Raw genomic sequence first — 26,386 nt, 5'->3', positions numbered from 1 at the left:
CCGGGGTTCAGCTTTGGATTTGGACCCGCCTCTGCATGTAGGTCGCCTGAGGGTGTCCATTCCCCGCCCAGACAGAACAGGGTTAAAGGAGCAGCTGCTTCGGCGGCTCTGGCTCACTCAGGACGGTGGGAGAGAGGGGTACGGATGCAGGGTGAGCCTGTGGTGGCAGACGCCGGCGTGACGTTGCAGCAGCCTGAGGCGCGCTGTGCGTTCTCCCGGGGAAGTTGTCCCCAGATCACGGGAGCCTGGCAGTGGCGGGCTGCACCGGCTTCCGGGAGGGGCGGTGTGGAGAGTGACCTGTGCTCGCACACAGGCTTCTTGGTGGCGGCAGCAGCAGCCTTAGCGTCTCCTGCCTGTCTCTGGGGTCCGCGCTGATAACCGCGGCTCATGCCCGTCTCTGGGGTCTGCGCTGTTAGCCGCGGCTTGTGCCCGTCTCTGGGGTCCGCGCTGATAGCCGCGGCTCACGCCCGTCTCTGGAGTTCATTTAGGCGGCACTCTGAATCCCCTCTCCTTGCGCGCCGCGAAACAAAGAGGCAAGAAAAAGTCTCTTGCCTCTTCGGCAGCTGCAGACTTTTCCCCGGACTCCCTCCTGGCTAGCACCGAAGCCCGAGCCTCAGCTCCCAGACCCCGCCTGCCCTGGCGGCTGAGCAGACAAGCCTCTTGGGCTGGTGAGTGCTGCTCGGCACTGATCCTCCGTGTGGGAATCTCTCCGCTTTGCCCTCCGCACCCCTGTGGCTGTGCTCTCCTCCATGGCTCCGAAGCTTTCCCCCTCTGCCACCCGCAGTCTCTGCCCACGAAGGGGCTTCCTAGTGCGTGGAAACCTTTCCTCCTTCACGGCTCCCTCCCACTGGTGCAGGTCCCGTCCCTATTCTTTTGTCTCTGTTATTTATTTTTTCTTTTGCCCTACCCAAGTACGTGGGGATTTTCTTGCCTTTTGGGAGGTCTGACGTCTTCTACCAGCGTTCAGTGGGTGTTCTGTAGGAGCAGTTCCACGTGTAGATGTATTTCTACTGTATCTGTGGGAAGGAAGGTGATCTCCGCGTCTTACTCTTCCGCCATCTTGCCTCGTCCCCAGAGGTATTTTTGATGTGTTTTAGTGGAGGGAGGTGAGCTCCACATCCTCTTACTCCACCATCTTGGTCCCCCTTCTCTATTTTGCTTTTAATGTTGCTTATTTTATGCCTAAACTAAAAAAAATGAAAGCTTTGGTGGGTAAAGAGAACAGAACCCCTTTGCAAACTTTAGATGACTTAGTCTAGCTTCCTCCCAATAAAGATGGCTACCTACATTGCTGAAATATATGATTATACATGAAATATATCTCACTAAAATGAAGAGAAAGAAGTAGAAAAACTAAACTTTATGGGGTCATTATAAGAAATTAAAATTTCATTACTAAGTAATAACTTTACTTTTTAAACCAGGTTACCTTAAGAACCTTCCTACTTCTTGAGGTAGAAAACCAAAATAAACAGTAAATTTATAATTATGGTAATTTTGGAGTAGAGATTATGATTCACAATAATTTGCGATATGTGCAACAATTGTAACGTTAAAAAATCTGTGATTTTGTTTGGTGACAGAGTCCCAATTGTTATTATTACTGTGGCTGGTTGACTGTATTCATTATTGAAAGAAATACATTCTGATAGAGATTGGTGAAGATAAGGATGCAATTTCTTTTCTCACTCAAATTCGTGTTCCCCAGATTAAGAAGCTGAGACAGTAAACATCTAGTTAATCGGGTGTTGCCCAGATTGCAAAGCTGATGTCTTTGGCTATCTGTTTTAACCATGTGTACCAAATCTTCATTTCATTTTGTTCAGTGTCATCAAAGGCTTACTTTCTGAAATCTAATTAATATAGATGAAATAGGAACCATTAGATATTTGGAAAGCATGAGACATAACTTTTTAAATTATCTGTCTCTGGAGTTTCAAATGCCAAGTTGCATTGCCTGAAGTTCCAGGTAACACTAGCTAAGGAATACTGATTACATCAGCAGTGCTTCTGGTGCTGAGAAAAAAGAAAAAAAGAGTAAAATTGAACTGAATCACAACTGCTTTGGAGAATTTATTTCATCACTCAGCAAAAGTCTACCTAAAAATACAGGTAGAACACACAAGTAATATCATCAGAGTCATTGAGATTTTCCTTTAAGAAGGTACTTGAATGAAAACCAATAACTAGCACTTCAAATCACATCCATTCAGTATAGATGTGTTTTATTTTACTCCAGTATGCTTTTCGGGAAACATTCTTATCTTCGTCTTAGATTTTCATTCAATAAAAAGGTTAACCTTAGTAGAATGAGTTGGTTCCTAGTCGGCTGTATACATATGCCTATGTTTACTCAAGAAACTTATTTTGTACCTGCAATATGTCAGGCACAGCACAACATTATAGAACCTTTACCAGGCTTCTTATATGCAAGTTTGTTGTCAAAAAATGTACCATGTCTCACTGAGCTCCCTAAGAGAAGTTAACTTTTTTTGTTGGTTTGTTTTTCAACTACATCTGCCTATCTTGAGCAGATTATCACTTACAAGAATCTGCATTTCTTTCAAAAGTTGAAGGAGATAATATCATCAATATCTGTTTCTCCAGAGAAAGAATCTTACATTTATTTAAACTTATGTACAGAGAAAACACAGTCACATTTTATTTTATTGTGCTGAAGTATTAAAGTGACTTAAAATTAAAAGCTATCTCCCCTTTCCCTAACAACTCCCTCTCATTGGTTTAATTTTTGCTTTGAAAACATCATGTGTTCCTCTGTTCAGATAATTTTTACTTTCTTCTTCTGGGTCTAAGTGACAAGCTAATTTTGATATGGCACTTTTCTCCAGGGCAGTTTTTCTAAGTAATTCCAGGGAGCAACAGTCACAGAATTAACAAGAGTGCCTATTTAGAATCCAGATTCCTGGGCTCCACTAAAGATCTATTGAATCAGAAGCTTTGGTAATTAGCTCAGGAGCCTGCATTTTGACAGGCTCCTCAAATGAGCCTCATATTCACTACAGTTTGGCAACCACTGCTTTTGAGTATAAAGTATTTCAGCTTTGGACAGAAAACTGCTAATAAGAACTATTTATATAAAAGCCACCATACAATATAGTTCTCTGTTTGTAGAACTGAGATAATGGCATTCATTTTTTTCTTATATTTATATAGTTTTAAACCTACTAAATAGGAATTATTAACAAATTAGTCTATCTTTGCTAAGGGTAGCTGGAATTTTAAATCTCATCTTAAAAAAGGTTCCAGTCAATTCTATATGAAAATCAACTAGTAAAAATATGCTTTAATTCATCAGATAAATGTAGGCATCCATTGTGTACTTACTTCGTGGTATTCAGCTGAACCATGGGGTCCTGTGATACATAATGTGTTCTGGAGGTAAGAGCACTGTTTTGTTGTTGTTTTTATTGTTATTGAAGTACAGTTGATGTACACTATCAGGTAAACAATATAGTGATTCACAGTTTTTAAAGGTTGTATTCCACTTATAGTTATAAAACACTGACTATATTCCTTGTGTTGTACAATATCCTTATAGCTTACTTATTTTATACATAGTAATTTGTACCTCTTAATTCCCTACCCCTATCTTACCCCTCCCCCTTACCCTCTCCCTACTGGTAACCACCAGTTTGTTTATCTGTGAGTCAGTTTCTTTTTTGTTATATTCACTAGTTTATTTTATTTTTTAGATTATACATATAAGTGATATTATACAGTATTTCTTTCTCTGACTTTTTAAAATATTTATTTATTTTATTTATTTTGGCTGCATCGGGTCTTCATTGTGGTGTGCGGGCTTCTCTCTAGTTGTGGTGCACATGCTCCAGGGCACGTGGGCTCTGTAGTTTTTGTGGCACACGGGCTCTCTCATTGAAGCACGCAAGCTCAGTAGTTGTGGCGCACGGGCTTAGTTGCCTCATGGCGTGTGGGATCTTAGTTCCCCAACCGGGGATCAAACCTGGGTCCCCTGCATTGGAAGGCAGATTCTTTACCACTGGACCACCAGGGAAGTCCCGCTGACTTATTTCATTTAGCATAAAACCCTCCAAGTCCATCCATGTTGTTGCAAATGGCAAAATTTCATTGTTTCTTATGGCTGTATAGAATTCCATTGTGTGTGTGTGTATATATATATATATGTATATGTATATATATGTATATATACTACATCTTCTTTATCCATTCATCTGTTGTTGGATACTTAGGTTGCTTCCATATTTTGGCAATCATAAATAATGCTGCTTTGAACATTGGGATGCATGAATCTTTTTGAATTAGTGTTTTTGTGTTTTGGGGGCTAAATACCCAAGAGTGGAATTGCTGGGTCATGTGACAGTTCTATTTTTAGTTTTTTGATATACTGTTTTCTATAGTGACTGCACCAATTTACATTCTCACAAAGAGTGTATGAGGGTGGCCCTTTTCTCCACATCCTTGCCAGTATTTGTTATTTGTGTTCTTTTTGATGATAGTCTGACAGGTGTGAAGTGATATCTCATTGTGGTTTTAATTTGCATTTCCCTGATGATTAATGATATTGAGCATCTTTTCATGTACCTGTTGCCCATGTGTATGTCTTCTTTGGAAAAATGTCTATTTAGGTTTTCTGCCCATTTTTAATCAGAATTTTTTTTTTTGATGTTGAGTTGTATAAGCTGTTTATATGTTTTGGATATTAACCCCTTATTGGTCATATAATTTGCAAATATTTTCTCCCATTCAGTCAGTTGTCTTTTCGTTTTATCAATGGTTTCCTTTGCTGTGCAAAAGCTTTTAAGTTTAATTAGGTCCCATTTGTTTATTTTTGCTTTTGTTTTCTTTGCTTTAGGAGAAAGCAAAAAATATTGCTGATTTATGTCAAAGAGTGTTCCACCTATGTTTTCTTCTAGGAGTTTTATAGTTTCCAGTCTTACGTTTAGGTCTTTAATCCATTTTGAGCTTATTTTTGTAATGGTGTGAGGAAATGTTCTAATCTCATTGTTTTACATGTTGCTGTCCAGTTTTCCCAGCACCACTTATTGAGCAGACTGTCTTTTCTTCATTGTGTATGCTTGCCTTCCTTGTCATAGATTAATTGACCGTAAGTGCATGGATTTATTTCTGGGCTCTGTATTCTGTTCCATTGATCTGTGTGTCTGTTTTTGTGCCAGTGCCATACTGTTTTGATTTCTGTAGCTTTGTAGTATAGTCTGAAGTTAGGGTGTGAGATTCCTCCAGTTCTGGTCTTCTTTATCAAGACTGTTTTGGCTATTTGGGGCCTTTTGTGTTTCCATATAAATTTAAAAACCATTTGTTCTATTTCTGTGAAAAATGTCATGGGTATTTTGATAGGGATTGCACTGAACTGTAGATTTCCTTGGGTGGGTAGTATGGTCGTTTTAACAATATTAATTCTTCCAAAACATGAACACAATATATCTTTCCATCTGTTTGTGTCATCTTCAATCTCTTCATCAGTCTCTTATAGTTTTCCAAGGTCTTTTATGATACTTCCTTAGGGAGATTTATTCCTAGGTATTTTATTCCTTTTGATATGATCGTAAATGGGATTGTTTCCTTAATTTCTCTTTCTGATAGTACATTGTTAGTGTATAGAAAAGCAGCCAATTTCTGTATATTAATTTTGTATCCTGTAACTTTACCATATTCATTGATGAGCTCTAGTAGTTTTTTGATGGTGTCTTTAGGATTTTCTGTGTATAGCATCATGTCACCTGCAAACAGTGAGTTTTGCTTCTTTTCCAATTTGGATTCCTTTTATTTCTTTTTCTTGTCTGATTGCTGTGGCTAAGATTTCCAATACTATGTTGAATAAAAGTGGTGAGAGTGGGCATCCTTGACTTGTTCCTGATCTTAGAGGAAATACTTTCTGCTTTTCACTGTTGAGTATGATGTTAGCTGTGGGTTTGTTGTATATGGCCTTTATTATGTTGACGTATGTTCTCTCTATGCCAACTGTCTGGAGAGTTTTTATCATAAATAGATGCTGGATTTTTAAAATGCGTTTTCTTCATCTACTGAGATGATCATGTGGTTTTTATTCTTCAGTTTGTTAATGTAGTGTGTCACATTGATTGATTTGCAGATATTGAAAAATCCTTGCATCCCTGGGTTAAATCCCACTTGGTCATGGTGTATGATCCTTTTGCTGTTTTGCTGGATTGGGTTTGCTAATATTTTGTTGAGGATTTTTGCATCTGTGTTCATCAGTGATATTGGCCTTGTAATTTCCTTTTTTTATGATGTCTTTATCTGGTTTTGGTATCAGGGTGTTGCTGGCCTCATAGAATGAGTTCAAAAGCATTCCTTCCTCTGCTATTTTTTGGAATAGTTTGAGGAGGATGGTTGTTAACTCTTCTCTAAATGTTTGGTAGAATTTACCTGTGAAGCTCTCTGGCCCTGGACATTCGTTTGCTGGGAGCTTTTTAAATTACTGATTCAGTTCCATTACTGGTAATTGGTCTGTTCCCATTTTCTATTTCTTCTTAGTTCAGGAGATTGTATGTTTCTAGGATTTTTTTCATTTCTTCTAGATTGTCCATTTTACTGGCATATAGTTGTTCATAGTAGTTTCTTATGATTCTTTGTATTTCTGTGGTGTTGGTTGTAACTTCTCCTTTTTCATTTCTGATTTTATTGATTTGCACCCTCTTTTTTTCTTGATGAGTCTGGCTAAAGGTTTATCAATTTCGTTTATCTTTTCAAAGAACTGGCTCTTAGTATCATTGATCTTTTCAGTTGTTTTTTTAGTCTCTATTTCTGCTCTGATCTTGATGATTTCTTTCCTTCTACTAACTTTTGAGTTTTGTTTGGCCTTCTTTGTCTAGCTCTTTTAGATGTAAGGTTATGTTGTTAATTTGAGATTTTTCTTGTTTCCTGAGGTAAGCTTGTATTGCTATAAACTTCCCTCTTAGAATTGCTTTTGCCGTGTCCCATAGATTTTGGATTGTTGTGTTTTTGTTTTCATTTGTCTCCTGATACTTTTTTATTTCCTCTTTGATTTCTTCAGTGATCCATTAGTTGTTTAGTAGCATATTGTTTAGCTTCCACGTGTTTGTGTTTTTTGCAGTTTTTTTCTTGTAGTCAATTTCTAGTCACATGGTGTTGTGGTCAGAAAAGAAGCTTGATATGATTTCAGTTTTCTTAAGTTTACTGAGACTTGTGGCCTAGCATGTGATTTATCCTGGAAAATGTTCCATGTGCACTTGAAAAGAATATGTATTCTACTGCTTTTGGATGGAATGCTCTCTCTATATATTGATTAAGTCTATCTGGTCTAATGTGTTATTTGAGGCCAGTGTTTCCTTATTGATTTTCTAGCTGGATAATCTGTCCATTGATGTAAGTAGCGTTTTAAAGTCCCCAACTATTACTGTGTTACTGGCGATTTCTCCCTTTATATCTGTTAATACTTGTTTTATGTTTAGGTGCTCCTATGTTGGGTGCATATGTATTTACAGTTGTTATATCTTCTTCTTGGATTGAGCCCTTCATCGTTGTGTAATGTGATTCTTTCTCTCTTTTAACAGTCCTTATTTTAAAGTCTATTTTTTTTCTGATATAAGTATTGCTACCCCAGCTTTCTTTTGATTTCCATTTGCATGGAATGCCTTTTTTCCATCCCCTCACTTTCAGATCTGAAGTGAGTCTCTTGTAGATAGCATATATACGGGTCTTGTTTTTGTATCCATTCATCTACTTTATGTCTTTTGATTGGAACATTTAGTCCATTTACATTTAAAATAATTATTGATATGTATGTTCTCATTGCCAATTTGTTAATTGTTTTGGGGTTGTTTTTGTAGGTCTTTTTTTATTCCTTTCTTCTTCTTTTGTTCTCTTGTGATTGGATGACTATCTTCAGTGTTATGTATAGATTCCTTTTTTGTGTGTGTATCTATTATCAATTTTTGGTTTATGGTTAACATGAGGTTTATATATAGCAATCTATATATACATGTGATTGTTGTAAGTTGCTGATCTCTTAATTTCAAATGCATTTTAACAATCGTGCATTTGTACTCTCCTCCCCTCAAAATTACTCTTTTTGATATCATATTTTACATATAATTGTTTTGTGTATCTCTTAACTGCTTATTGTGGATATAGATGATTTTACTACTTTTGTCTTTTAACTTTCCTACTAGCTTTTTGCATGGTTGATTTCCTACCTTTACTATATGTTTGCCTTTACCAGTGAGCTTTTTCCTTTTGTGGTTTTCATGTTTCTTGTTGTGTTCTTTTTTTACTTAGAGAAGTTTCTTTAACATTTCTTGTAAAGGTGGTTTGGTGGTGCTGAACTCTTTTAGCTTTTGCCTGTCTGTGAAGCTGTTGATCTCTCCATCAAATATGAATGAGAGCTTTGCTTGGTAGAGTATTCTTGGTTTTTCCTTTCATCACTTTAAAATATATTGTGCCAATCCCTTCTGGCCTACAGAGTTTATGTGGAAAAATCAGCTGATAGTGTTATGGGGGTTCCCTTGTATGTAATGTGTTGCTTTTCCCTTGCTTCTTTTAATATTCTCTTTTTACCTTTAATTTTTGCCATTTTAGTTACAATGTGTCTTTTTAAAAAAATTTATTGGATTATAGTTGGTTTACAATGTTGGGTTAATTTCAGGTGAACAGCAGAGTGATTAAGTTATATGTATGCATATATTCATTTCTTTTCAGATTCTTTTCTCATATAGGTTATCACAGAATATTGAGTAGAGTTCCCTGTGCTAGACAGTAGGTCCTTGTTGGTTATCTATCTTATATATAGTAGTGTGTGTATGTTAATCCCAAGCTCCTGATTTATCCCTCCCCCTTCACGTTTCTGCTTTGGTAACCATAAGTTTGTTTTTTATATCTGTAAGTCTGTTTCTGTTTTGTAAATAAGTTCATTTGTATCATTTTTAAAAATTAGATTCCACATATAAGCGACATCATATATTTGTCTTTCTCTGTTTGAGTGACTTCACTTAGTATGATAATCTTTAGGTCCATCCATGTTGTTGCAAATGGCATTATTTCATTCTTTTTATGGTTTGAGTAATATTCCATTGTATATTTGTACCACATCTTCATTATCCATTCATCTGTTGATGGACATCTAGGTTGCTTCCATGTCTTGGCTATTGTATATAGTCCTGCAATGAACATTGGGGTGCATATATCTTTTCTAATTATGGTTTTCTCCAGATATATGCCCACGAGTGGGATTGCTGGATCATATGATAACTCTATTTTTAGTTGTTTAAGGAACCTCCATGCTATTCTCCTTAGTGATTGTACAAATTTACATCCCCCCCCGCAACAGTGTAGCAGGGTTCCCTTTTCTCCACACCCTCTCCAGCATGCATTGTTTGTAGACTTTTTGACGATGGCTATTCTGACCAGTGTGAGGTGATACCTTATTGTAGTTTTGATTTGCATTTCTCTGATAATTAGTGATGTTGAGTATCTTTTCATGTGCTTTTTGGCCATCTGTATGTCTTCTTTGGAGAAATGTCTATTTAATCTTCTGCCCATTATTTGATTGGGTTGTTTTTTTGATATTGAGCTGTATGAGCTGTTTGTATATTTTGGAGATTAGTCCCTTGTTGGTCGATTCTTTTGCAAATATTTTCTTCCACTCTGTGGGTTGTCTTTTTGTTTTACTTATGATTTTGTTTACTCTGCAGACGCTTTTAAGTTTACTTAGGTCCCATTTGTTTTTATTTTCATTACTCTCAGAGGTGGATCAAAAAAGATACTGCTGAAATTTATGTCAAAGAGTGTTCTGCCTTATGTTTTCCTCTAAGAGTTTTATAGTGTATGGCATTACATTTAGGTCTTTGATCCATTTTGAGTTTATTTTTATGTATAGTGTGAGAGAATGTTCTAATTTCATTATTTTATATGTAGCTGTCCAGTTTTCCCAGCACCACTTATTGAAGAGATTGTCTTTTCTCCATTGTATATTCTTGCCTCTTTGTCGTAGATTAATTAACCATAGGGGCATGGGTTTATTTATGGGCTTTCTATCTTGTTCCATTGATCTATATTTCTATTTTTGTGCCAGTACCATACTCTTGATTACTGTAGCTTTGTAGTATAGTCTAAAGTCAGGGAGTGTGACTCCTCAAGCTCCATTTTTCTTTCTCAAGATTGTTTGGCTATTCGGGGTCTTTTGTGTTTCCATACAAATTAAAAATTTTTTTGTTCCAGTTCTGTGAAAAATGCCATTGGTAATTTGATAGGGATTGCATTGAATCTGTAGATTGCTTTGGTAGTATAGTCATTTTCACAATATTGATTCTTCCAATCCAAGAACATGGTATATCGCTCCATCTGTTTGTGTCGTCTTTGATTTCTTTCATCAGTATCTTAAAGTTTTCTGCATACAGGTCTTTTGCCTCCTTAGGTAGGTTTATTGATAGGTATTTTATTCTTTTTTTGCAATGGAAAATAGGATTATTTCCTTAATTTCTCTTTCTGATCTTTCATTGTTAGTGTATAGGAGTGCAAGAGATTTCTGTGCATTAATTTTGTATCCAGCAACTTTACCAAATTCACTGATTAGCTCTAGTAGTTTTCTGGTGGCATCTTTAGGATTTTCTGTGTTTAGTATTATGTCATCTGCAAACAGTGACAGTTTTACTTCTTCTTTTCCTATTTGTATTCCTTTTATTTCTTTTTCTTCTCTCACTGCCGTGGCTCGGATTTCCAATACTATGTTGAATAGTAGTGGCAAGAATGGACACCCTTGTTCCTGATCTTAGAGGAAATGCTTTTAGTTTTTCACCATTGAGAATGATGTTTGCTGTGGGTTTGTCATAGGTGGCCTTTATTATGTTGAGGTAGTTTCCCTCTATGCCCACTTTCTGGAGAGTTTTTATCATAAATGGGTGTTGAATTTTGTCAGAAGCTTTTTCTGCATCTATTGAGATGATCATATGGTTTTTATTCTTCAGTTTGTTAATGTGGTGTATCACACTGATTGATTTGCAGATATTGAAGAATCCTTGCATCCCTGGGATAAATCCCACTTGATCATGGTGTATGATCGTTGTACTATACTGTTGGATTCAATTTGCTAGTATTTTGTTGAGTATTTTTGTGTTTATGTTCATCAGTGATATTGCCCTGTAATTTTCTTTTTTTGTGATATCTTTGTCTGGTTTTGGTATCAGGGTGATGGTGGCCTTGTAGAATGAGCTTGGGAGTGTTCCTTCCTCTGCAATTTTTTGGAAGAGTTTCAGAAGGATAGGTGTTAAGTCTTCTCTAAATGTTTGATAGAATTTGCCTGTGAAGCCATCTGGTCCTTGACTTTTGTTTGTTGGAAGTTTTTAAATCACAGTTTCAATTTTAGTACTTACGATTGGTCTGTTAATATTTTCTATTTCTTTCTGGTTCAGTCTTGGAATGTTGTATCTTTCTAAGAATTTGTCCATTTCTTCTAGGTTGTCCATTTTATTGGCATATAGTTGTTTGTAGTAGTCTCTTACGATCCTTTGTATTTCTGTGGTGTCAGTTGTAACTTTTTTCATTTCTAATTTTATTGATTTGTGTCCTCTCCCTTTTTTTCTTGATGAGTCTGGCTAAAGGTTTATCAATTTTGTTTATCATCTCAAAGAACTAGCTTTTTGCTTCATTGATCTTTTCCATTGTTTTCTTCATCTCTATTTCATTTATTTCTGCTCTGATCTTTATGATTTCTTTCCTTCTACTAAGTTTGGGTTTTGTTTGTTCTTTCTCTAGTTGCTTTAGGTGTAAGGTTAGATTGTTTATTTGAGATTTTTCTTGTTTCCTGAGGTAAGATTGTATTGTTATAGACTTCCCTGTTAGAACTACTTTTGCTGCATCCAACAGGTTTTGGACCATTGTGTTTTCGTTAGTTACTTGGCCTGAGGTGTCTCAGCACTGGTGCCTACAGACTATTGGGAAAGGGTGGGGTGGGCCCTGGGGCTAATAAGGTAGAGGGAGGATTCCACAGTGGCGCCTGCCAGCACCAGTGTCCACATGGTAGGAGTTCCCAAAAATGGCTGCCTACAGTGTCTATGTCCCCAGGGTGAGCTGCAGTTGCCTCCTGCCTTTCTGCAAGGCTCTCCAGGATTAGTAGGTAGGTCTTACCCAGGCTCCTCTCAAATTACTGCCTCTGCCCTGTGTCGAGGAGGGTGTCAGATTTTGTGTGAGCCCCTAAAGGGTGAAGTCTTTATTTCCCTCAGCCCTCTGGGACTCCCGAAAGTAAGCCCTGCTGGCCTTCAAAGCCAAATGCTGTGTCTTCCTGGTGCAGGATTCCCAGGCTAGGGAGCTCACTCCTTTGGGAGAAACTCTGCAATTGTTATTATTCTCCTGTTTGTGGATCATCCACCTGGGGTTATGAGATTTGACTATATCACAATTCTGCGCTCCCCCTACTCACCTCATTGTGGTTCCTTCTTGATATCTTTAGTTGTAAGAGATCTTTTTTGGTAGGTTCTGGTCATTTTCATCAATGGGTGTTCTGCACATAGTTGTAATTTTGGTGTGCCTGTGAGAGGAGGAGAGCTCAGGGCCGTTCTACTCTGCCATCCTGCGCAGTCCTCTCAAGAATGCTGGTTTTGATTTCAAATCCAGTCCCCGTATTTCCTAACTGAATGACTCTCTGAGTCCCAGTTTACTTAACTGCCCAAGGCTGTTGTGAAGAGCAAATGAAATATGGTAAAGTAAACCTCTGTAAATTATAAAGGGCCATACAGAAGTAGGAATGCTTTTCTTTATTACGTGATGGTTTACTGATTTATATTTTCTGAATGCAAGCTCCACAAGGGCAGGAATATCATGTCTTGTTTACTTTGTACCCCAGAACCTTGTATGGTGGTACATAGTAGATACTCAGAGTCATTGTGCAACTCTGACTTTATGGATTACTACTACTACATCCAGAAAAAAACAAAAACTATACTTTAAGAAATATATCAGATTAACTAGGTGATGTTTCAGTTATTTTGGATTTATCTCAAAGGGTGCTTCATGTTCAGAAGACACATATAGAGGTTTTTTTAAAAAAAAACTTACATAAATATCTTTCCTTAATGTGCTACTTGCTTCTAGAATGTATTAATTGTTACAGATAATAATTTTTTACTTAAGAAATTTCCATTATCTCCCCAAGTCCTGACATACATGTTGTCAGGCCTGTTTCAAGCATTATAGCTACTATTTATTGTTAGTGAAACATACAAAAGTGAAAGCATTTCTTTTACATTTTAGTATTTATACAGCATATTTCTTTATACTTTAAACTCTCACAACTACTTTGTTAGGTGGGTTATTTCTTTCATACAAAAAATAAAACCAAAGTCAGGGAGTCATCAATGTCATTTTTATTCAGTTCCATTTCTAATAGTTTGGCTGGACATTATTTCACAAGTTCCCTGTTACAAGAATCAGATGATCTTTCTAAATTGCAATTTCAAAGAATTTTGGTTTATGAAGAAGATTAACAGATTACATGCATACTCACAACTTCATAAATATTTTATGTGTCATACATTAAAAAGATGAGACTTTAAAGTTTCTAGGATTAGAATAAAGCGTTTCCTTCCAGAAAATATAAAAGCATATATCCAGCACCAGAGCAGTGATGATATACATTTATACATGAAGATGATGCTGTGAGGTATCTTTCCATAAGAATGGTGAAGGATGTGAACTGTCCCAGCCATATTCTGTCCTCTGGTTCCATTTGAAATGCCTACAGCTATGAATAGGCTGGTTGAGGTCAGAGACCTAAAGACCTAGCTTACAACTCTGGCCTTAATGAAGGCCCCATCCTCTTAACCACATGGTCAGATTTCTCTTCTAAAACAGCAATTTGCTAAAATGTTTACCAAAAATCTAAAACTACTGCTTACTTTCAAAGTGACTAAGATGTTTCAAGACAGTAGTTAAGTCCTTAACAAAGTTTTACTCCTTATATTATTATAATATCATCTTTGGTTAAAATCATTTTGGAGAAGTTAACTTGTGGCAATTAACTTCAAAAAAAAAAAAGGTGATTAACAGCCTCTTGGTTACCATGGAGCCATTACATTACAAATAAAGCACAAAGATTTTAGGCACTTGCATGGATCTCAACATCTGTTCCAAATGTACACTCTTCAAGTGAAGAGTCACAGTGTTTGGACACATCTGAGACACACAACATAGCCTTAATCCCACACATTGATTTGTTAGTATACCCTAGCATGCTGTTTGTCTTGGCAACTTGTGATTTCAAAAACTAACAGACGATGACTTATAACGAAACTTTTCCTTTTGTATATAGTTTGGAACGTCTGGTCTCAAAAAAGCAGAGACTTCTGGTTTCTGGAGAGCAAACTGAAATATCCCAAGGGAATATCTTAATTCTTACTGGAGGTCAGACAGGTAACCAGGAGAAAGGGTCTTATTATGCCAGTGACCTATATCTTAGAATAATTAGAGTTTAGAACCTTTACAGCTTCAAATTTAGATTTTGACATTTTGGACTCTTTATGGAGTCCAAATGAATAGGAATGAATAGGAAAATCCTATGAATAGGAAAATCCTATGACTCTTAAACACAAGACTGCTGAAAACAAAAAGAGGGAGCTAGGGAAGAGAGGATACAGGTAGATCTTATTTCCTCCCTTTTGTACTATTCTGTTTTCTTGTCAAGGCAGGAGCAATGACAAAGTCTGACTGAAAAGAAACTGGGCCAAACTGAAAAAGGCAGTCTGGGTCTAGAAGGCTGGGCTGATTCTTTATCCCTCTCCTTGAGCATCAGCAAGTCTGCCCACTGATTTGGGGGGAAACGCGAGAGTAGTTCTTCAGTGCCCATTTCCTCTTCCCTATTCTTTACTGCCATCCACATCTGCTAGCTGGCCCGGGAATGTAATGTCCTTCAACCCATGAAGACCTGCTCCTTTACGCTGTAACTAACTCCCAGCTTCCCAATTCCAGAGGCTTATTAATACGAGGCAGGGGTGTTTCTTTTATCGATTCCAGCAATCTATATTAAGCATGAATGAGGCTTAATACTTGGTAGGAGTTTTCATCTGAAAGTGGGTGCTGATGAGCCTGATGCAGTAGAAAGAGCATTGGACCTGGGGTTCTAGGACCTTGGTTCCAGGTGTAGTAGCTCTGCCACTTATTAGATATGTTTTCTTCATTTAAAAATAGAAAATAATGCCTCTTCACAGTATTGTTGCAAGGGTTAAATAAGATAATACAAGTGAAACTCTAGTCACTTATATAGTCTGACAACTAGTAATAAGTGTTAGAAGAATGTCAACATCTCATTGGTAGGTAGTATGAGAAAGCCAAGGTGGGTGGGAAGGAGACAGAAGCTGGCTTCTCACGTAAATTTTCTAAGCTTCTGCTTCCTTCAAACTCATTTCCCTCCAGCTCAGCCTCTAAAGAAGTAATAGAGATGAAATACTTGGTGATGTAGTTAAGTACTACCTGAGAGCTCACCTTCCCTTCCTCCTTTTCTGTAAGCATCTTGGCACCCTATGGAGTTCAGCAAAAGAAAGAGCTGTGACCTGGAAACAGTGTGAATTACACAGTGAACCACAAATATTTGGACCCTGGAATCATAAATCCATATATTTGGAAAATAAAATTAGTAGAGCGATTTTTAACTTAAGTGGTAGGTATGCTTGGTGACAACATGAAGGTATTGTACATGCCACACAGGAATACTCAAAGTTCCATGACACTGCTGTGGCATGATAAGCACGAAGGTATATTATTCCAGTGGCACACATTTTCTCCCCAGTAATCCCATATACGTATACATCAGTATGTTTGTATGATTGGCTAAAGACAGCCCTGATTAATGGCTGCATGAAGGAACAATAATTAGCAATCAGAGCAAATTAAATTCCTGGCTGATTCTAAGCCCCTGAGTAAAATGCAACCCTTGAGGATGCTGTCACATTCCTTCATTTACTTGGCATTAGGCCACCAGTCACCCTGATTAAGACAGAGGTTTGTACTTATAAAAAAAAAGATCGATGTTTGGAGGAGATATTTGCCATTTTTTGCTTGCCTAGCATCCTATCACCTTTTCTTCTGGTGGAACCCAGTTCAGGTGGACGGACATGTGGCCCAGGCCTGGTCAAGTAGAACCCTCCCCACCCCACCCAAGGACTCACATGACTCAAGCTGAATCAGAGTCCACCCCATGTTGCTTCCGCCATACCTATGAGCAAAGGCACCTTCCCCTCCTTATTTTGAATTGGGTAACTTTCACTTGCATTCAAGAGACTCAAGCATAAAAAAATTATAGCCACCACTTAACAAGTCTGATTTAGCAACGTTTAACACCATGCTTATTATTTAAATGCGTATAGCAGTTCCAAGAGAGTGTTGTAGCAATAAGAGTAAGAAAACATGTCTAACTCACTGAGTCAATGAATATCCTCTGGAGACTTCATGGGAAACAGATCAGATTCCACTGTCACCGCTACAGTTTGGTTTTGCTAGCAAAACCTTCCCCATGCCTTAAAACAAAAGTCACATGCACAAAATTCACAGGATTATTTTACTAGAATTTAGTGGGGAGGAGATGATATAATTAGATTTTCACAAAAAATCTTTAGATTGAACTCTAGCCAAATAAAAGAAAATCCAAGTTCTTGTTTCAGTCTCAAATGGCCTGGGTACTGAAGCAGTGGCCCCTGTCCTGGCATGCACGGGTCAGGCTGTTGGTTGTGTGGCCACCCTTTTCATGACCTTCAGCTCTCTGCATCATGTCTCAGTAAGCCCAGACACGAATTCTGAAAAATTCCTTCTGTCTGTATGGTTTTCCTCACCCAGCTGAGAATGCTGCTGGCTACTGCAGAACTGTTCACCAACCATACGCTCTGGTCCATACAGCTTTCTTCTTAAACTCTGGGAGAACTCTCAAGGACAGCAGGGTGGCTAAGGGGACAAAAAATAAAGTGCACTGTTGCATTTGGTGGAGTTGCATTTGAAAAAGTCATTTAGATCAAAAAGGTGTCAATAGAACTTGGCTTGTTCTCACTCAGCTAATCTTTAAGAATTCCTATCAAGCCTTAGACAGAATTTTAATGGAAGAAAACGAATAATAAAGGTTGAGGAAAGGGGTTTTTTTTTTTTTTTTTTAAGTTACTTTGAAACCAGTTAGTGGGAAATTCTGCATAATTAAAACAAAAACTGACTTCTGGGATGCTGGCAATGCTCTTTTTCTTCATCTGGGTGCTGATTACCTAGGTGTGTTCCCTTTGTAAAAACCTACTTGTGCACTTTCTACATGAATATCACTTTTCCACTAAAAAAGTTTAATTGAAAGGTAAACAGGGCTTCCCTGGTGGCACAGTGGTTAAGAATCCCCCTGCCAACACAGGGGACACGGGTTCGAGCCCTGGTCCGGGAAGATCCCACATGCCGCGGAGCAGCTAAGCCCGTGCGCCACAACTCCTAAGCCCGCGCACCTAGAGCCCCCGTGCTTCCGCAACAAGAAAAGCCACCGCAATGAGAAGCCCGCGCAGCTCAATGAAGAGTTGCCCCTGCTCGCCGCAAGTAGAGAAAACCCGCGCGCGGCAACGAAGACCCAATGCAGCCAAAAATAAATAGATTTATTTAAAAAATTAAAAAAAGGTAAACAAAGACAAAAAACCTGATCCTGTAATGAAGTTATTAGGTTCATGGGCTCAATGGAGCAAGTACGACTGTACTAAACTATATTTGAACACACACCTTAGCTGTCATGGGTCCCTCAGAGATCGACTTAAAGTCGGGAAGTTATGTGTAACCCCTCTAGGTAACTTATTACATATCTTATTTTAGAATACTAATGTAAATATATTGAAATTTTAAAAAAATATAATAGTGTGAGGGAATGAGGGTAAGCCAGAACTACATAATAATTGTGTGTGACTCTAGTAAGCCCTTGAATATACGATCAAGTGAACATGTACTTCTTTGAGCCAAATAACTATTTTCCTCATCAGTATCAATTGTTATCTTCATGACCTAAGACAGTATATGTTGGGAACAACCAATGGAATTATGGACCCATGGCCATTAAAAATTAGTCCAAACTCCTCAAGGAAAATAAATGGAGGAAATCCTAGCAGCAAGTCTCTAGGGAATGGTCAAGTGTAAATATGTCAGACCAGTGCCCTGATCCTCAGTGAAGTTCTGTGGTTGATCAGAATCACCGTCCTACACAGGCCCTCCCACCTACTTTGGAGGGAGGGAGAAGGACAAGAACCAACACATTAGATAATTCTCGCTTGTTAGGCAATCAATAGATTATACCATACTTAAAGCAAAATATGGTCAATTATCACAAGAGTAGGCCAGCAGGCAACTTTCCCAAGGTGAGACTTTTCAGTGTAGTAGCTTACAGCATGTCAGGGGCATCAACAGCAGCCACTGGGAGGATCCAGACCCCCAAGTTTCCAGATGTGGATGACAGTACAAGCTGTCTTGGACCACAGAGCCAATGCCCAGAAGACTTTTCAGATTTGAGTAAAAATATCTACATAATTTTCACAGAAAGATCATCTATATTTGTGGATCCCACAGTCATAGTTTAACAGTCAATGGAGATGTATAAAAAGCATGAAAATCATCTAAATGCCTGGAAGCATGGGAAATGTCCAATTCCCTTGGCAAAATACTATGCAACCGTTAAAAATACTTATGAAGCCAGTGTAAGAACGGGTTAAAATGCTTTTAAAATAATTTTAAAGTAAAAAAGGCAGTATTCAAAGTGTGTATGTACATTTTTCAATTGGCTATGATTATAAAAACGTTAATACTCATACGCAGAGGGAGCAAAAACTTAGGAAAAACAATCAAAATTGTCATTGGGCAGTGGGATTCTGGATTCTTCTTTGCTTATTTTTACTTTTCTGAATTTTCTAAATTTTAAGTCATATTTTATGATTATAATAAAACATTTAAAAACCATTTAAATAAAAATTAAATCTAAAGGCAATGCAACTTTTTTTAACCACTTTCTAATTCAAGAATGCCACACTGGTGACAGCTTCATATTCTCTAAACTGAACCAATACAAGCCCTTTCAGGAGCCAACATACGCTAGGATGCTGTTCTGCAGCACGGACAACACTGGATGGGCATAAAGCACGGAAGTGATACCTTTTAAAAGATCCCTGGATTTTGCTGAGAGGCCTTCTTTAGGGCTTTCCATGATGCTGAATAGCCAGTCAATGAACTAGAGTGAAAATGAAGAATGGTATCAGTGAAAACAATATCACTATCAGTAAGACATCATTCAAACCCTTGGGCCTGCACATACGAGTATCAGGGCAGTAGTCCCTGGACAATACCTGCCTGGGCTGGGAGAGTGGAGCAGAGACGGGACCAGGCACAAGAGATGGGAAAGTTGGAAACGGCTCTCATTTAGTTAAATGACCCAGCGAAGTCAAACCTCCTTCCTTTGCTGATTACCCTGGGACTTGCTATAGCTTTTAAGAGTGGGGTAGGCATGGGCCCAGAGGGCCTCCTGTGTGCCATGAACATTCTGCCTCATCACTCTGAGATGCCCCAGAGAGGTTAAGAACCTTGCCCAAGTCCACTCCCAATGAATGGCAGAGTCAAGGTCTGAACCCAAGTGCACCTGGCTTCAAAGCCTCACACTCCTCCTTCACATCATGCTGCCTGCCACCTGGTTCTGTGTGTACCAGGCCTAGGCTCCTAGGTGGGGTGGTAAATGGGGAAACACATCAGATGTAAGCCCCTGTTCCTAAAATATGTTTCTGTGGCTAAGAACAATCTGTGCCCAAATGGATATGAAGCAAAGTTGAAATGTAAGAGAAAAGGCATAAAACAATTTACTAGGTAGACCCAGGCATATTAGCTGCAAATAAATCCTGCAGATGAGGTAGCAACTCATAGTACTCATAAGTTTGACTGATATCCCAGGTGCAGCCAAAATTGTTTTTGAATTAGATAACGGATAATTTCGTTGACTGAATGTTGCCAATCTCGACTCATTGAAAAACACATACACTAGTTGTAGGTATTAGGAGTTTTAACCTTGGACTAGAAAAAGAAAATATTCCTAATTCCCTGCTTTAATTAAAACTTTTTTCTTTATTTTCTTTTCCTCAATTTTGTTTTATCATATCCTACTGGTAAGTAAATAAATCAGGTACTACAAATACATAATAGATGCAGGATGTCTATACTGTAGTCCAAAACGAACAGGGTGTCCCAGGCCAGAAATAAGGGGATAGGATACCACATTTAAATTTATTTTCATTTAAAATGAAAAAGAAAGCACAAAATTTGGGATAATAATACTAATGCTTATCAGGTTTAAGAAAACAAAGGCATTTTAATTGAGATGCTCAGTGAAGTTCATGGCTAAACTGTGGGTTCACAGCTCAGAAATATTTTTAAAGATTAATGTTCAGATTTTAAGAGCAAGCCACACAAAGTTGGCTTTAAGCTTTCAACCTCGTAAAAATCCAGTTTTGATTAAATGGGATTCAAAAATACCTTTCAATCAACAATTCAAGACAGGTCAGAGCCACGTAATGAGAAATAAAGGATGTACCGTATTTTCATATGCTCTTCACGACAGCTAGTAGCCTGGGGAAACTCAGTATTAAAAACCAAAAGGTACTTCCTATAGTTTGGGTTTTCCTGAGGGCAAAGGTGATGACATTAGGCCTTTACAAATCTCCCCACGGTATCTCGCGCAGGCCAGAAGCACCTGGAACACGCCTATCGCATGGAATGAGCTGTGGGGAACCTTAAATATGGTAAAAGATGGATACTCCAGATTCGCATCTCCCTGGAGGATTTCCTGGACCCATCCCCAGACATTGTTGATCACCCCCGTCCCTTGCTCATCACCACTGTATCCTTATCATACCATCTTGCAACCTTGAACTTGCCTTCCTGTCTGTCCTCACTCTGAAATTCTGGGCTCTCAGAGACTTATTCATCCTTTTATCCCCAGGATCAAGAACACATGTGTCTTCAATAAATGAAGGCAAGTATAAGCTTTCCTTTCCACCTCATCCCTAACTGTAAGCAAGTTGTTGCTGTTGTCACTGTTGTTTTTAGTCAGCGGTTACCCTGAGCCTGGGCTAGCCTCAATCTCCGAGGCTCTGCATCTGGCTGAGATTCGAGGCTGAGTAGGAAAGCCTGTAGTGTGACTCAGGTTTCACTTAACTCCCACCTCAATTCTACAGCAGAAACTGCTGAAGAGAAAATGGCCGCCTGCCCTGACAAGCAGGTAGCTGCCAACCTCACCTTCTGGGTCTGTTCCTTCCATGGCTCTTTCTGCAGCAGAAGAGGCATGCTACTGGGAAGGAGAGTGACAGCCTCCTGCACAGTGACCCTGTGCAAGGGACTCCTGCCAAGGAACCTTGATGCTGGCCCAGCTGGACCATTTTCCTGATGCCATGGCAACCAACTGGCACTGAGGCCAAGGAGCAGAGGGGCAGCGTGGTCTGCCCATGCAACCACTGCTGTTGCAAATATCAGCAACAAGAAATCCAAAGCCTACAGGAGAAATAGGAACAAGGTCAGGTCACATGCTTTAACAATGCAAAGTAACACATGTTCACATACACAGCCCCCATCATGAGGCAATGTTACCTTCCCCTTCACTCAAACCTTCCGCCTGCCCCACCCCTACCCCAGAAGAGGGACTGGACCGAATAGCAAACTATTTCCATGCTTAATGGAGAGACATTTTGGGGTTTCAGAAGGTTTGAAGGATCCTCTTTTGTGAAGACAGAAGGCCCAACAGTTTCATTATTAGTGTTCTAACATTTCAAGAGAAACAATTTATTTAACACCTAATCATACTGAGATCCAAACATTCCTCTGTTTTGGTGTTTTCAAAGAGACTTAAAAATTAATTAAGAGAGATACAGGCAGGGATATTTAGGTTTATTATTATGTGGCAAAACTGATTTTCAAAAATATGTATAGTGTATTCTGTTTTTAAACAGAAACAACAAATGACTCTCCACATGCATTAAAAAAAAATCCGTTTAGAATCCATGCATTTAGATTTTATAGACTAATCTAGACACTTGTAGAAATGGTGGTAACAAGGGCTACCTCTGAGTTACTGTACTACTGCGATTTAAATTATTCTTCTTTCTGTTTAACTGTATTTTCTAAGTTTCAAAAGATTTTGTAAGAAAGCGGAGAAGAAGAAGAGGAAAGATTATGCTAACTCAAAAAAATATATATAAAAAGTACCCCTCAATCTCTTAAAATGCCTAATCTCACTAATGAAAATTTCAAAAAGACACACAGCTCTGCAGAAGAGCTGGGCAGAATATCAAACAACATCCCAGGTTATGCATATTTTGCTCACACAGCAAACAGCAGACCCATGAAACATGGCTATGGAAAAATACTAAAAAAAAATGCACATTGGGCAGCTGAGTCAAGAAAATGAGGAGAGTAGGAAAGTGCTGTCCTTCATTTTTTTTATTAATCTTTTTTTGTTTTACTCACCCAGTACTAGTGGTGGTTAACCTTTTCTGGGTCATAGGTCATTTTGCAGGTGGGGTGAAAATTTCCCTCCAATATGTGCATGTAAGTATTGGCACAAACACAGATTACTTGCATACACTTCAGGAACCCCTTCAAACCAGGTGTTTGAAGCCATGCTCCGGGCCAGTGCGGAGGCCAGAGCCCTGTACCCCAGTCTTTGTGGGGTCCAGCCCAAGTACACGGGATCCCAGTTTCCCCCTCCAGCTAGAATCCTTTGTGTACTGCCTGTCAAGGAACGTGTTCTGTTGAAAATATTTTTCAAAGGGCAGCCATGGGCATCTCCTAGAGCCTGGTAAGAACATCCGTTTCCTTGTGACGTCAGATAATTGTCATCTTTGTTTTCACAAAAATAAAAGGAAGGAAGGAAAGAAAGCTCCAAGCAGCAACAATGTTCCTCTTTTGGGAGAGTAAATATCCTCTATATTTTAAGGAAGCCACAAATGACTCCTCTACATTGTACCTCATTAAGAGCCACGTTCTGAACAGACGCTGACTGGTAAGCAACATTTCTGATATAACCCATCAGTTCCAAGAGCCACTCCATTCTCTTCAACACGCCTGAAACAAAAGGATATTTCTTACCAGACCTTGGTTTTCCTTTGCAATGAAAAACAGATCAGCGATTACCATCATAACTAAAGCAGAACGCCCGCCGAGGACCCTGTGCGACAGTTTCAAGTCCTTTTATGGTACCTGAGACTTGTGCTCACCCGTGAGGGGGTTTCTGATACTATTCACATCAGATGACCATATTGTGGTCTTTATTTTTAAAAGCTAATTTATTCTTCAAATCTGTGATAAAATGGTGAAATGCATTTATTGGAGTTGCTCAACATGAAACACCAGGAGAAACTGGGCATGCCAACTAGTTAGTAGTGTTAAATCTTTGATAACTAGCTGTTTTTATAGTCCTCCCTTGCTTAAATATTCCCAATTTATGCATATTCATAAAGAATACCTATCCTAAAGACATTAAAAACAAACAAACAACAAAAAACAAAACCCAGCTATTACAGGCTAACTGGAGAACAAACATCAACATAAATATTAATTTTTCCTTTAAAAAAATGAGGATTCCCAGCACAGCAGAGACTACTTGGAAATGCCTTAAAATTTAGTGCATGAGAGGAAAATGGGAACTAAATTTGAAGGCCAGCTAGTTAGGACCAAAGGCAATATCAAATTTGTTTCCTTCATGTATCTTCATGCTTAATAGGGAATACCTACTAGTTTTCTGCCTGATAAACACACTTTTGAGTTAGAGTAAAAAATCTCATTTCTCATCACAGGTTCACTTTTCACTGGGCTGGCGCTACTGTGGACATGAGACAACTCTCTCAGTTGCCAAAGAGGAGGATGAATCAAAATTTCCTACACAGTCTTGCAAAGACTGTTACAATTGTATTTGTCAGTTTTCTCTCAAAGCCTTCAAGATACAAGAGATGGGGATGATGGGTCTCAAGGGCTTCCCAGCCACGTCTGGTCTGCTGAAGCCAGATGCCTTCAGGACCTGAATGTAGACTTGAGAAATTTTAAGCATATGACCAAAGGCATGGAGGAGAAATGAGGGAGCTCCCTCTTTAGATGATTATTAAAGTATAAATGTCTAAAATGGTCTAAAAGTTGCACCATTCATTAGCAGAGCTTCAGGCCTGAAGCTTCTGGCTTGAGGATGTAGTAAGGGTGTCCAGATTTTATTCTTCTCACCCCTGAGAAGTTCTTCTATAGAATAACTAATTTGTTGTTGGGCTGCTTTCTTTTTCTCTTTGTAAAATGACCACCCAAAAGCCATTTTCATGAAAACATCAGGGAGAATCAATCAGCATCCATCTGCTTGAGAAAGGAAGCAGGAAGAATCAACCTGATAAACTTGTTTATGTCTCTGAGGGCCTGGAGGGCCAAAGACAAGATAAAAGTCACCAGTAGAATTCATTCCCACCTCCAAAGAGTTGATGTTGTGAGCTGTAATTGCTCGTTTCTATCCAAGGTGCTACTCATTTGGGGTAAAAAGGCCTCGCCTGTGTCAAGAAGCACTAAACTAGTTAAGTTGAGGAAACAATTACAACCTAAAAGATGGTAGGCACATCTTTCTGTTCCTGATGTTCGCCCCCAGCTGGCCTTACCGGTGTTGGCGTGGCTCACAATCCGCGCCTGGTATAAGCTGTGCAGTATCATCCAGGCCAGTGTGTCTTTTTCATGGTGCCGAATAGCAACACTGAGCACATCAGTCAAGCCCATCAAGGGGAATCGTCCTTGAGAGATCAAGTATAGTCTGACAAAGGCAGCCTTTTCTAGGCTGTTCTGCAAAAAAGCAAATTGTTCAGTTACTATTAAATTAACTGAAATTGTTATAGAACCTCGGGGCAAGGGCAAAAGAGAAAGGGTGAGTTTGAAGTTGATTACCATTCCAAATGCTAAAACTGTTCGTTTCCTGCACAGTGTGACCTACCTGCCTGCGTGCTATATTAAAATGTACCTACAGACAGATGGTTGTAATGTCACCTCCTGTTTTCTCATAAAAACCATAAATGATTTCAGGGGTTAACTGGTGAGGATATTTAGTAAAGATACACAAATAATAATAATAACAATGATAACTAACAAATACAGTACTTATTATGTGCCAGGCACCATTCTAAGCACTTAACCTGTGTTAATTTGGCACTTCACAAAGTGTGGTACACAGACCTATGGGGCACCCCAAGACCCTTTTAGAGGGTCTGTGAGGTCAAACTATATTCATAATAAGACCCCAAACTGTAGTAATGTTCATTGTATTTTTCACTGACACTTGCAATTTTTTAAAAAGCTAGTTTCATTTAAAATATCCTGTAAACAATAAAAATTACTAGTTTTGTTAAACCTCTGCCCTTGAGTACATCTTTGTAATATTCTGTATGACCAAATGGGAAGTATGCATAAAAGACTTGTGCTGCAGCCCCAAGTGTGATGGTCGTCTCAAGGAGAAAGTTGTGAGAGTGAGTTGTGAGCTGAAATAGCCACTCTTCTCATGGAACACCATTTAGTTGAAAAGAATAATTGACGGACAAACTATGGTTATGAAAACTGAGTATTTGATTATTTTTTAAACGTGAAGGAAGTAAGACTGTCACTTCAAGGAAAATACTTGACAGTATTTATTGCCAATGATAAAATGTGAGCTTTTAAGTGAAAATTAGATTTTTTGGAAAATCTAATCTGTATCTGCTACTATGACTTTAGCAGCAGATTCGTAAAAGACTTCTCTGATGAAGTTGCCGGTGATACTGACAAATGTGATGTTTTGATAATTTATAATGAAATGTACCAACATTTGGAAGATTTTCAAAATTTAGTGACTCAGTATTTTCCAAATGACCAATATATCTTACAAATCTTGCAATAATATCTTACAAAATCATGCATTGGTAAAAGACCCAGAGTGCAATGGACCAATGGATTTTAATGTAACAGAGTATGTGAAGTTCACTGATATGGTTTCAGATTCCACGTTTCAATTAACCTATAAGAAACCAACACCTGCTGAGCTTTGGTACAGTATCAAAGAAAGACATCCCCAATCATCAGAAAAGACTGTTAACACACTCTTCCCCGTTCCACCTACGTATCTGTGTGAGGCTGGATTTTCTTCACATACTTCACCCAAACAACATCACAACAGAGTGAATGAAGCAGCAGCTGTGAGAATCCAGCTGTCTTCTATTAAGCCAGACAATAAAGAGACTTACAAAAATGTAAAACAATGCCACTTTCTCACTAATTTGTTTTTTGGAAAATAGTTTTTTCTTACATATGTTAAGATGCAATGGGTTTATTATTATTACTTTTAAGTAAATATCTTTAAATTTTTCTAGTTTTAATTGCT

The 26,386-nt window shown here is 38.5% G+C and overlaps 2 protein-coding genes across 7 annotated transcripts in view; one reads left to right on the top strand and one right to left on the bottom strand.

Moving 5' to 3' along the window:
* Nucleotides 1–26,386, top strand: part of HACD4 (3-hydroxyacyl-CoA dehydratase 4) — a 104,056-nt gene that overhangs the window by 43,577 nt on the left and 34,093 nt on the right. Inside the window, exons 8-9 of one of the 6 annotated variants that reach the window (XR_014266018.1) lie at nt 20,703–20,860; nt 21,198–21,307. The exons of 2 other annotated variants lie outside the window; for them this stretch is intronic. Coding sequence is in view for 1 of the 4 variants with exons in the window: in XM_082470514.1 (XP_082326640.1) it covers nt 20,963–20,995; nt 23,811–23,848 (71 nt within the window). In the remaining 3 variants the exon portion in view is untranslated. 3 more of the 6 variants (XM_082470514.1, XR_014266017.1, XR_014266019.1) reach the window with 3 other exon arrangements.
* The window catches only part of FOCAD (focadhesin), a 309,592-nt gene continuing 296,538 nt past the window's right edge, over nt 13,333–26,386 (bottom strand). Inside the window, exons 40-44 of the mRNA XM_082470463.1 lie at nt 24,645–24,822; nt 22,982–23,079; nt 21,259–21,510; nt 19,132–19,207; nt 13,333–16,920 (exon numbers count right to left, since the gene is read on the bottom strand). Of these exons, the coding sequence (XP_082326589.1) occupies nt 16,847–16,920; nt 19,132–19,207; nt 21,259–21,510; nt 22,982–23,079; nt 24,645–24,822 (678 nt within the window). The 3' untranslated portion in view covers nt 13,333–16,846. The remainder of the gene's footprint in view (nt 16,921–19,131; nt 19,208–21,258; nt 21,511–22,981; nt 23,080–24,644; nt 24,823–26,386) is intronic.

The sequence above is a fragment of the Balaenoptera physalus genome (assembly GCF_965194825.1).
Source record: "Balaenoptera physalus genome assembly, chromosome: 7".
Lineage (NCBI taxonomy): Eukaryota > Metazoa > Chordata > Mammalia > Artiodactyla > Balaenopteridae > Balaenoptera > Balaenoptera physalus.
Note: the sequence above shows the minus strand (reverse complement) of the source record. Positions and strands in the feature narration are given on the sequence as shown.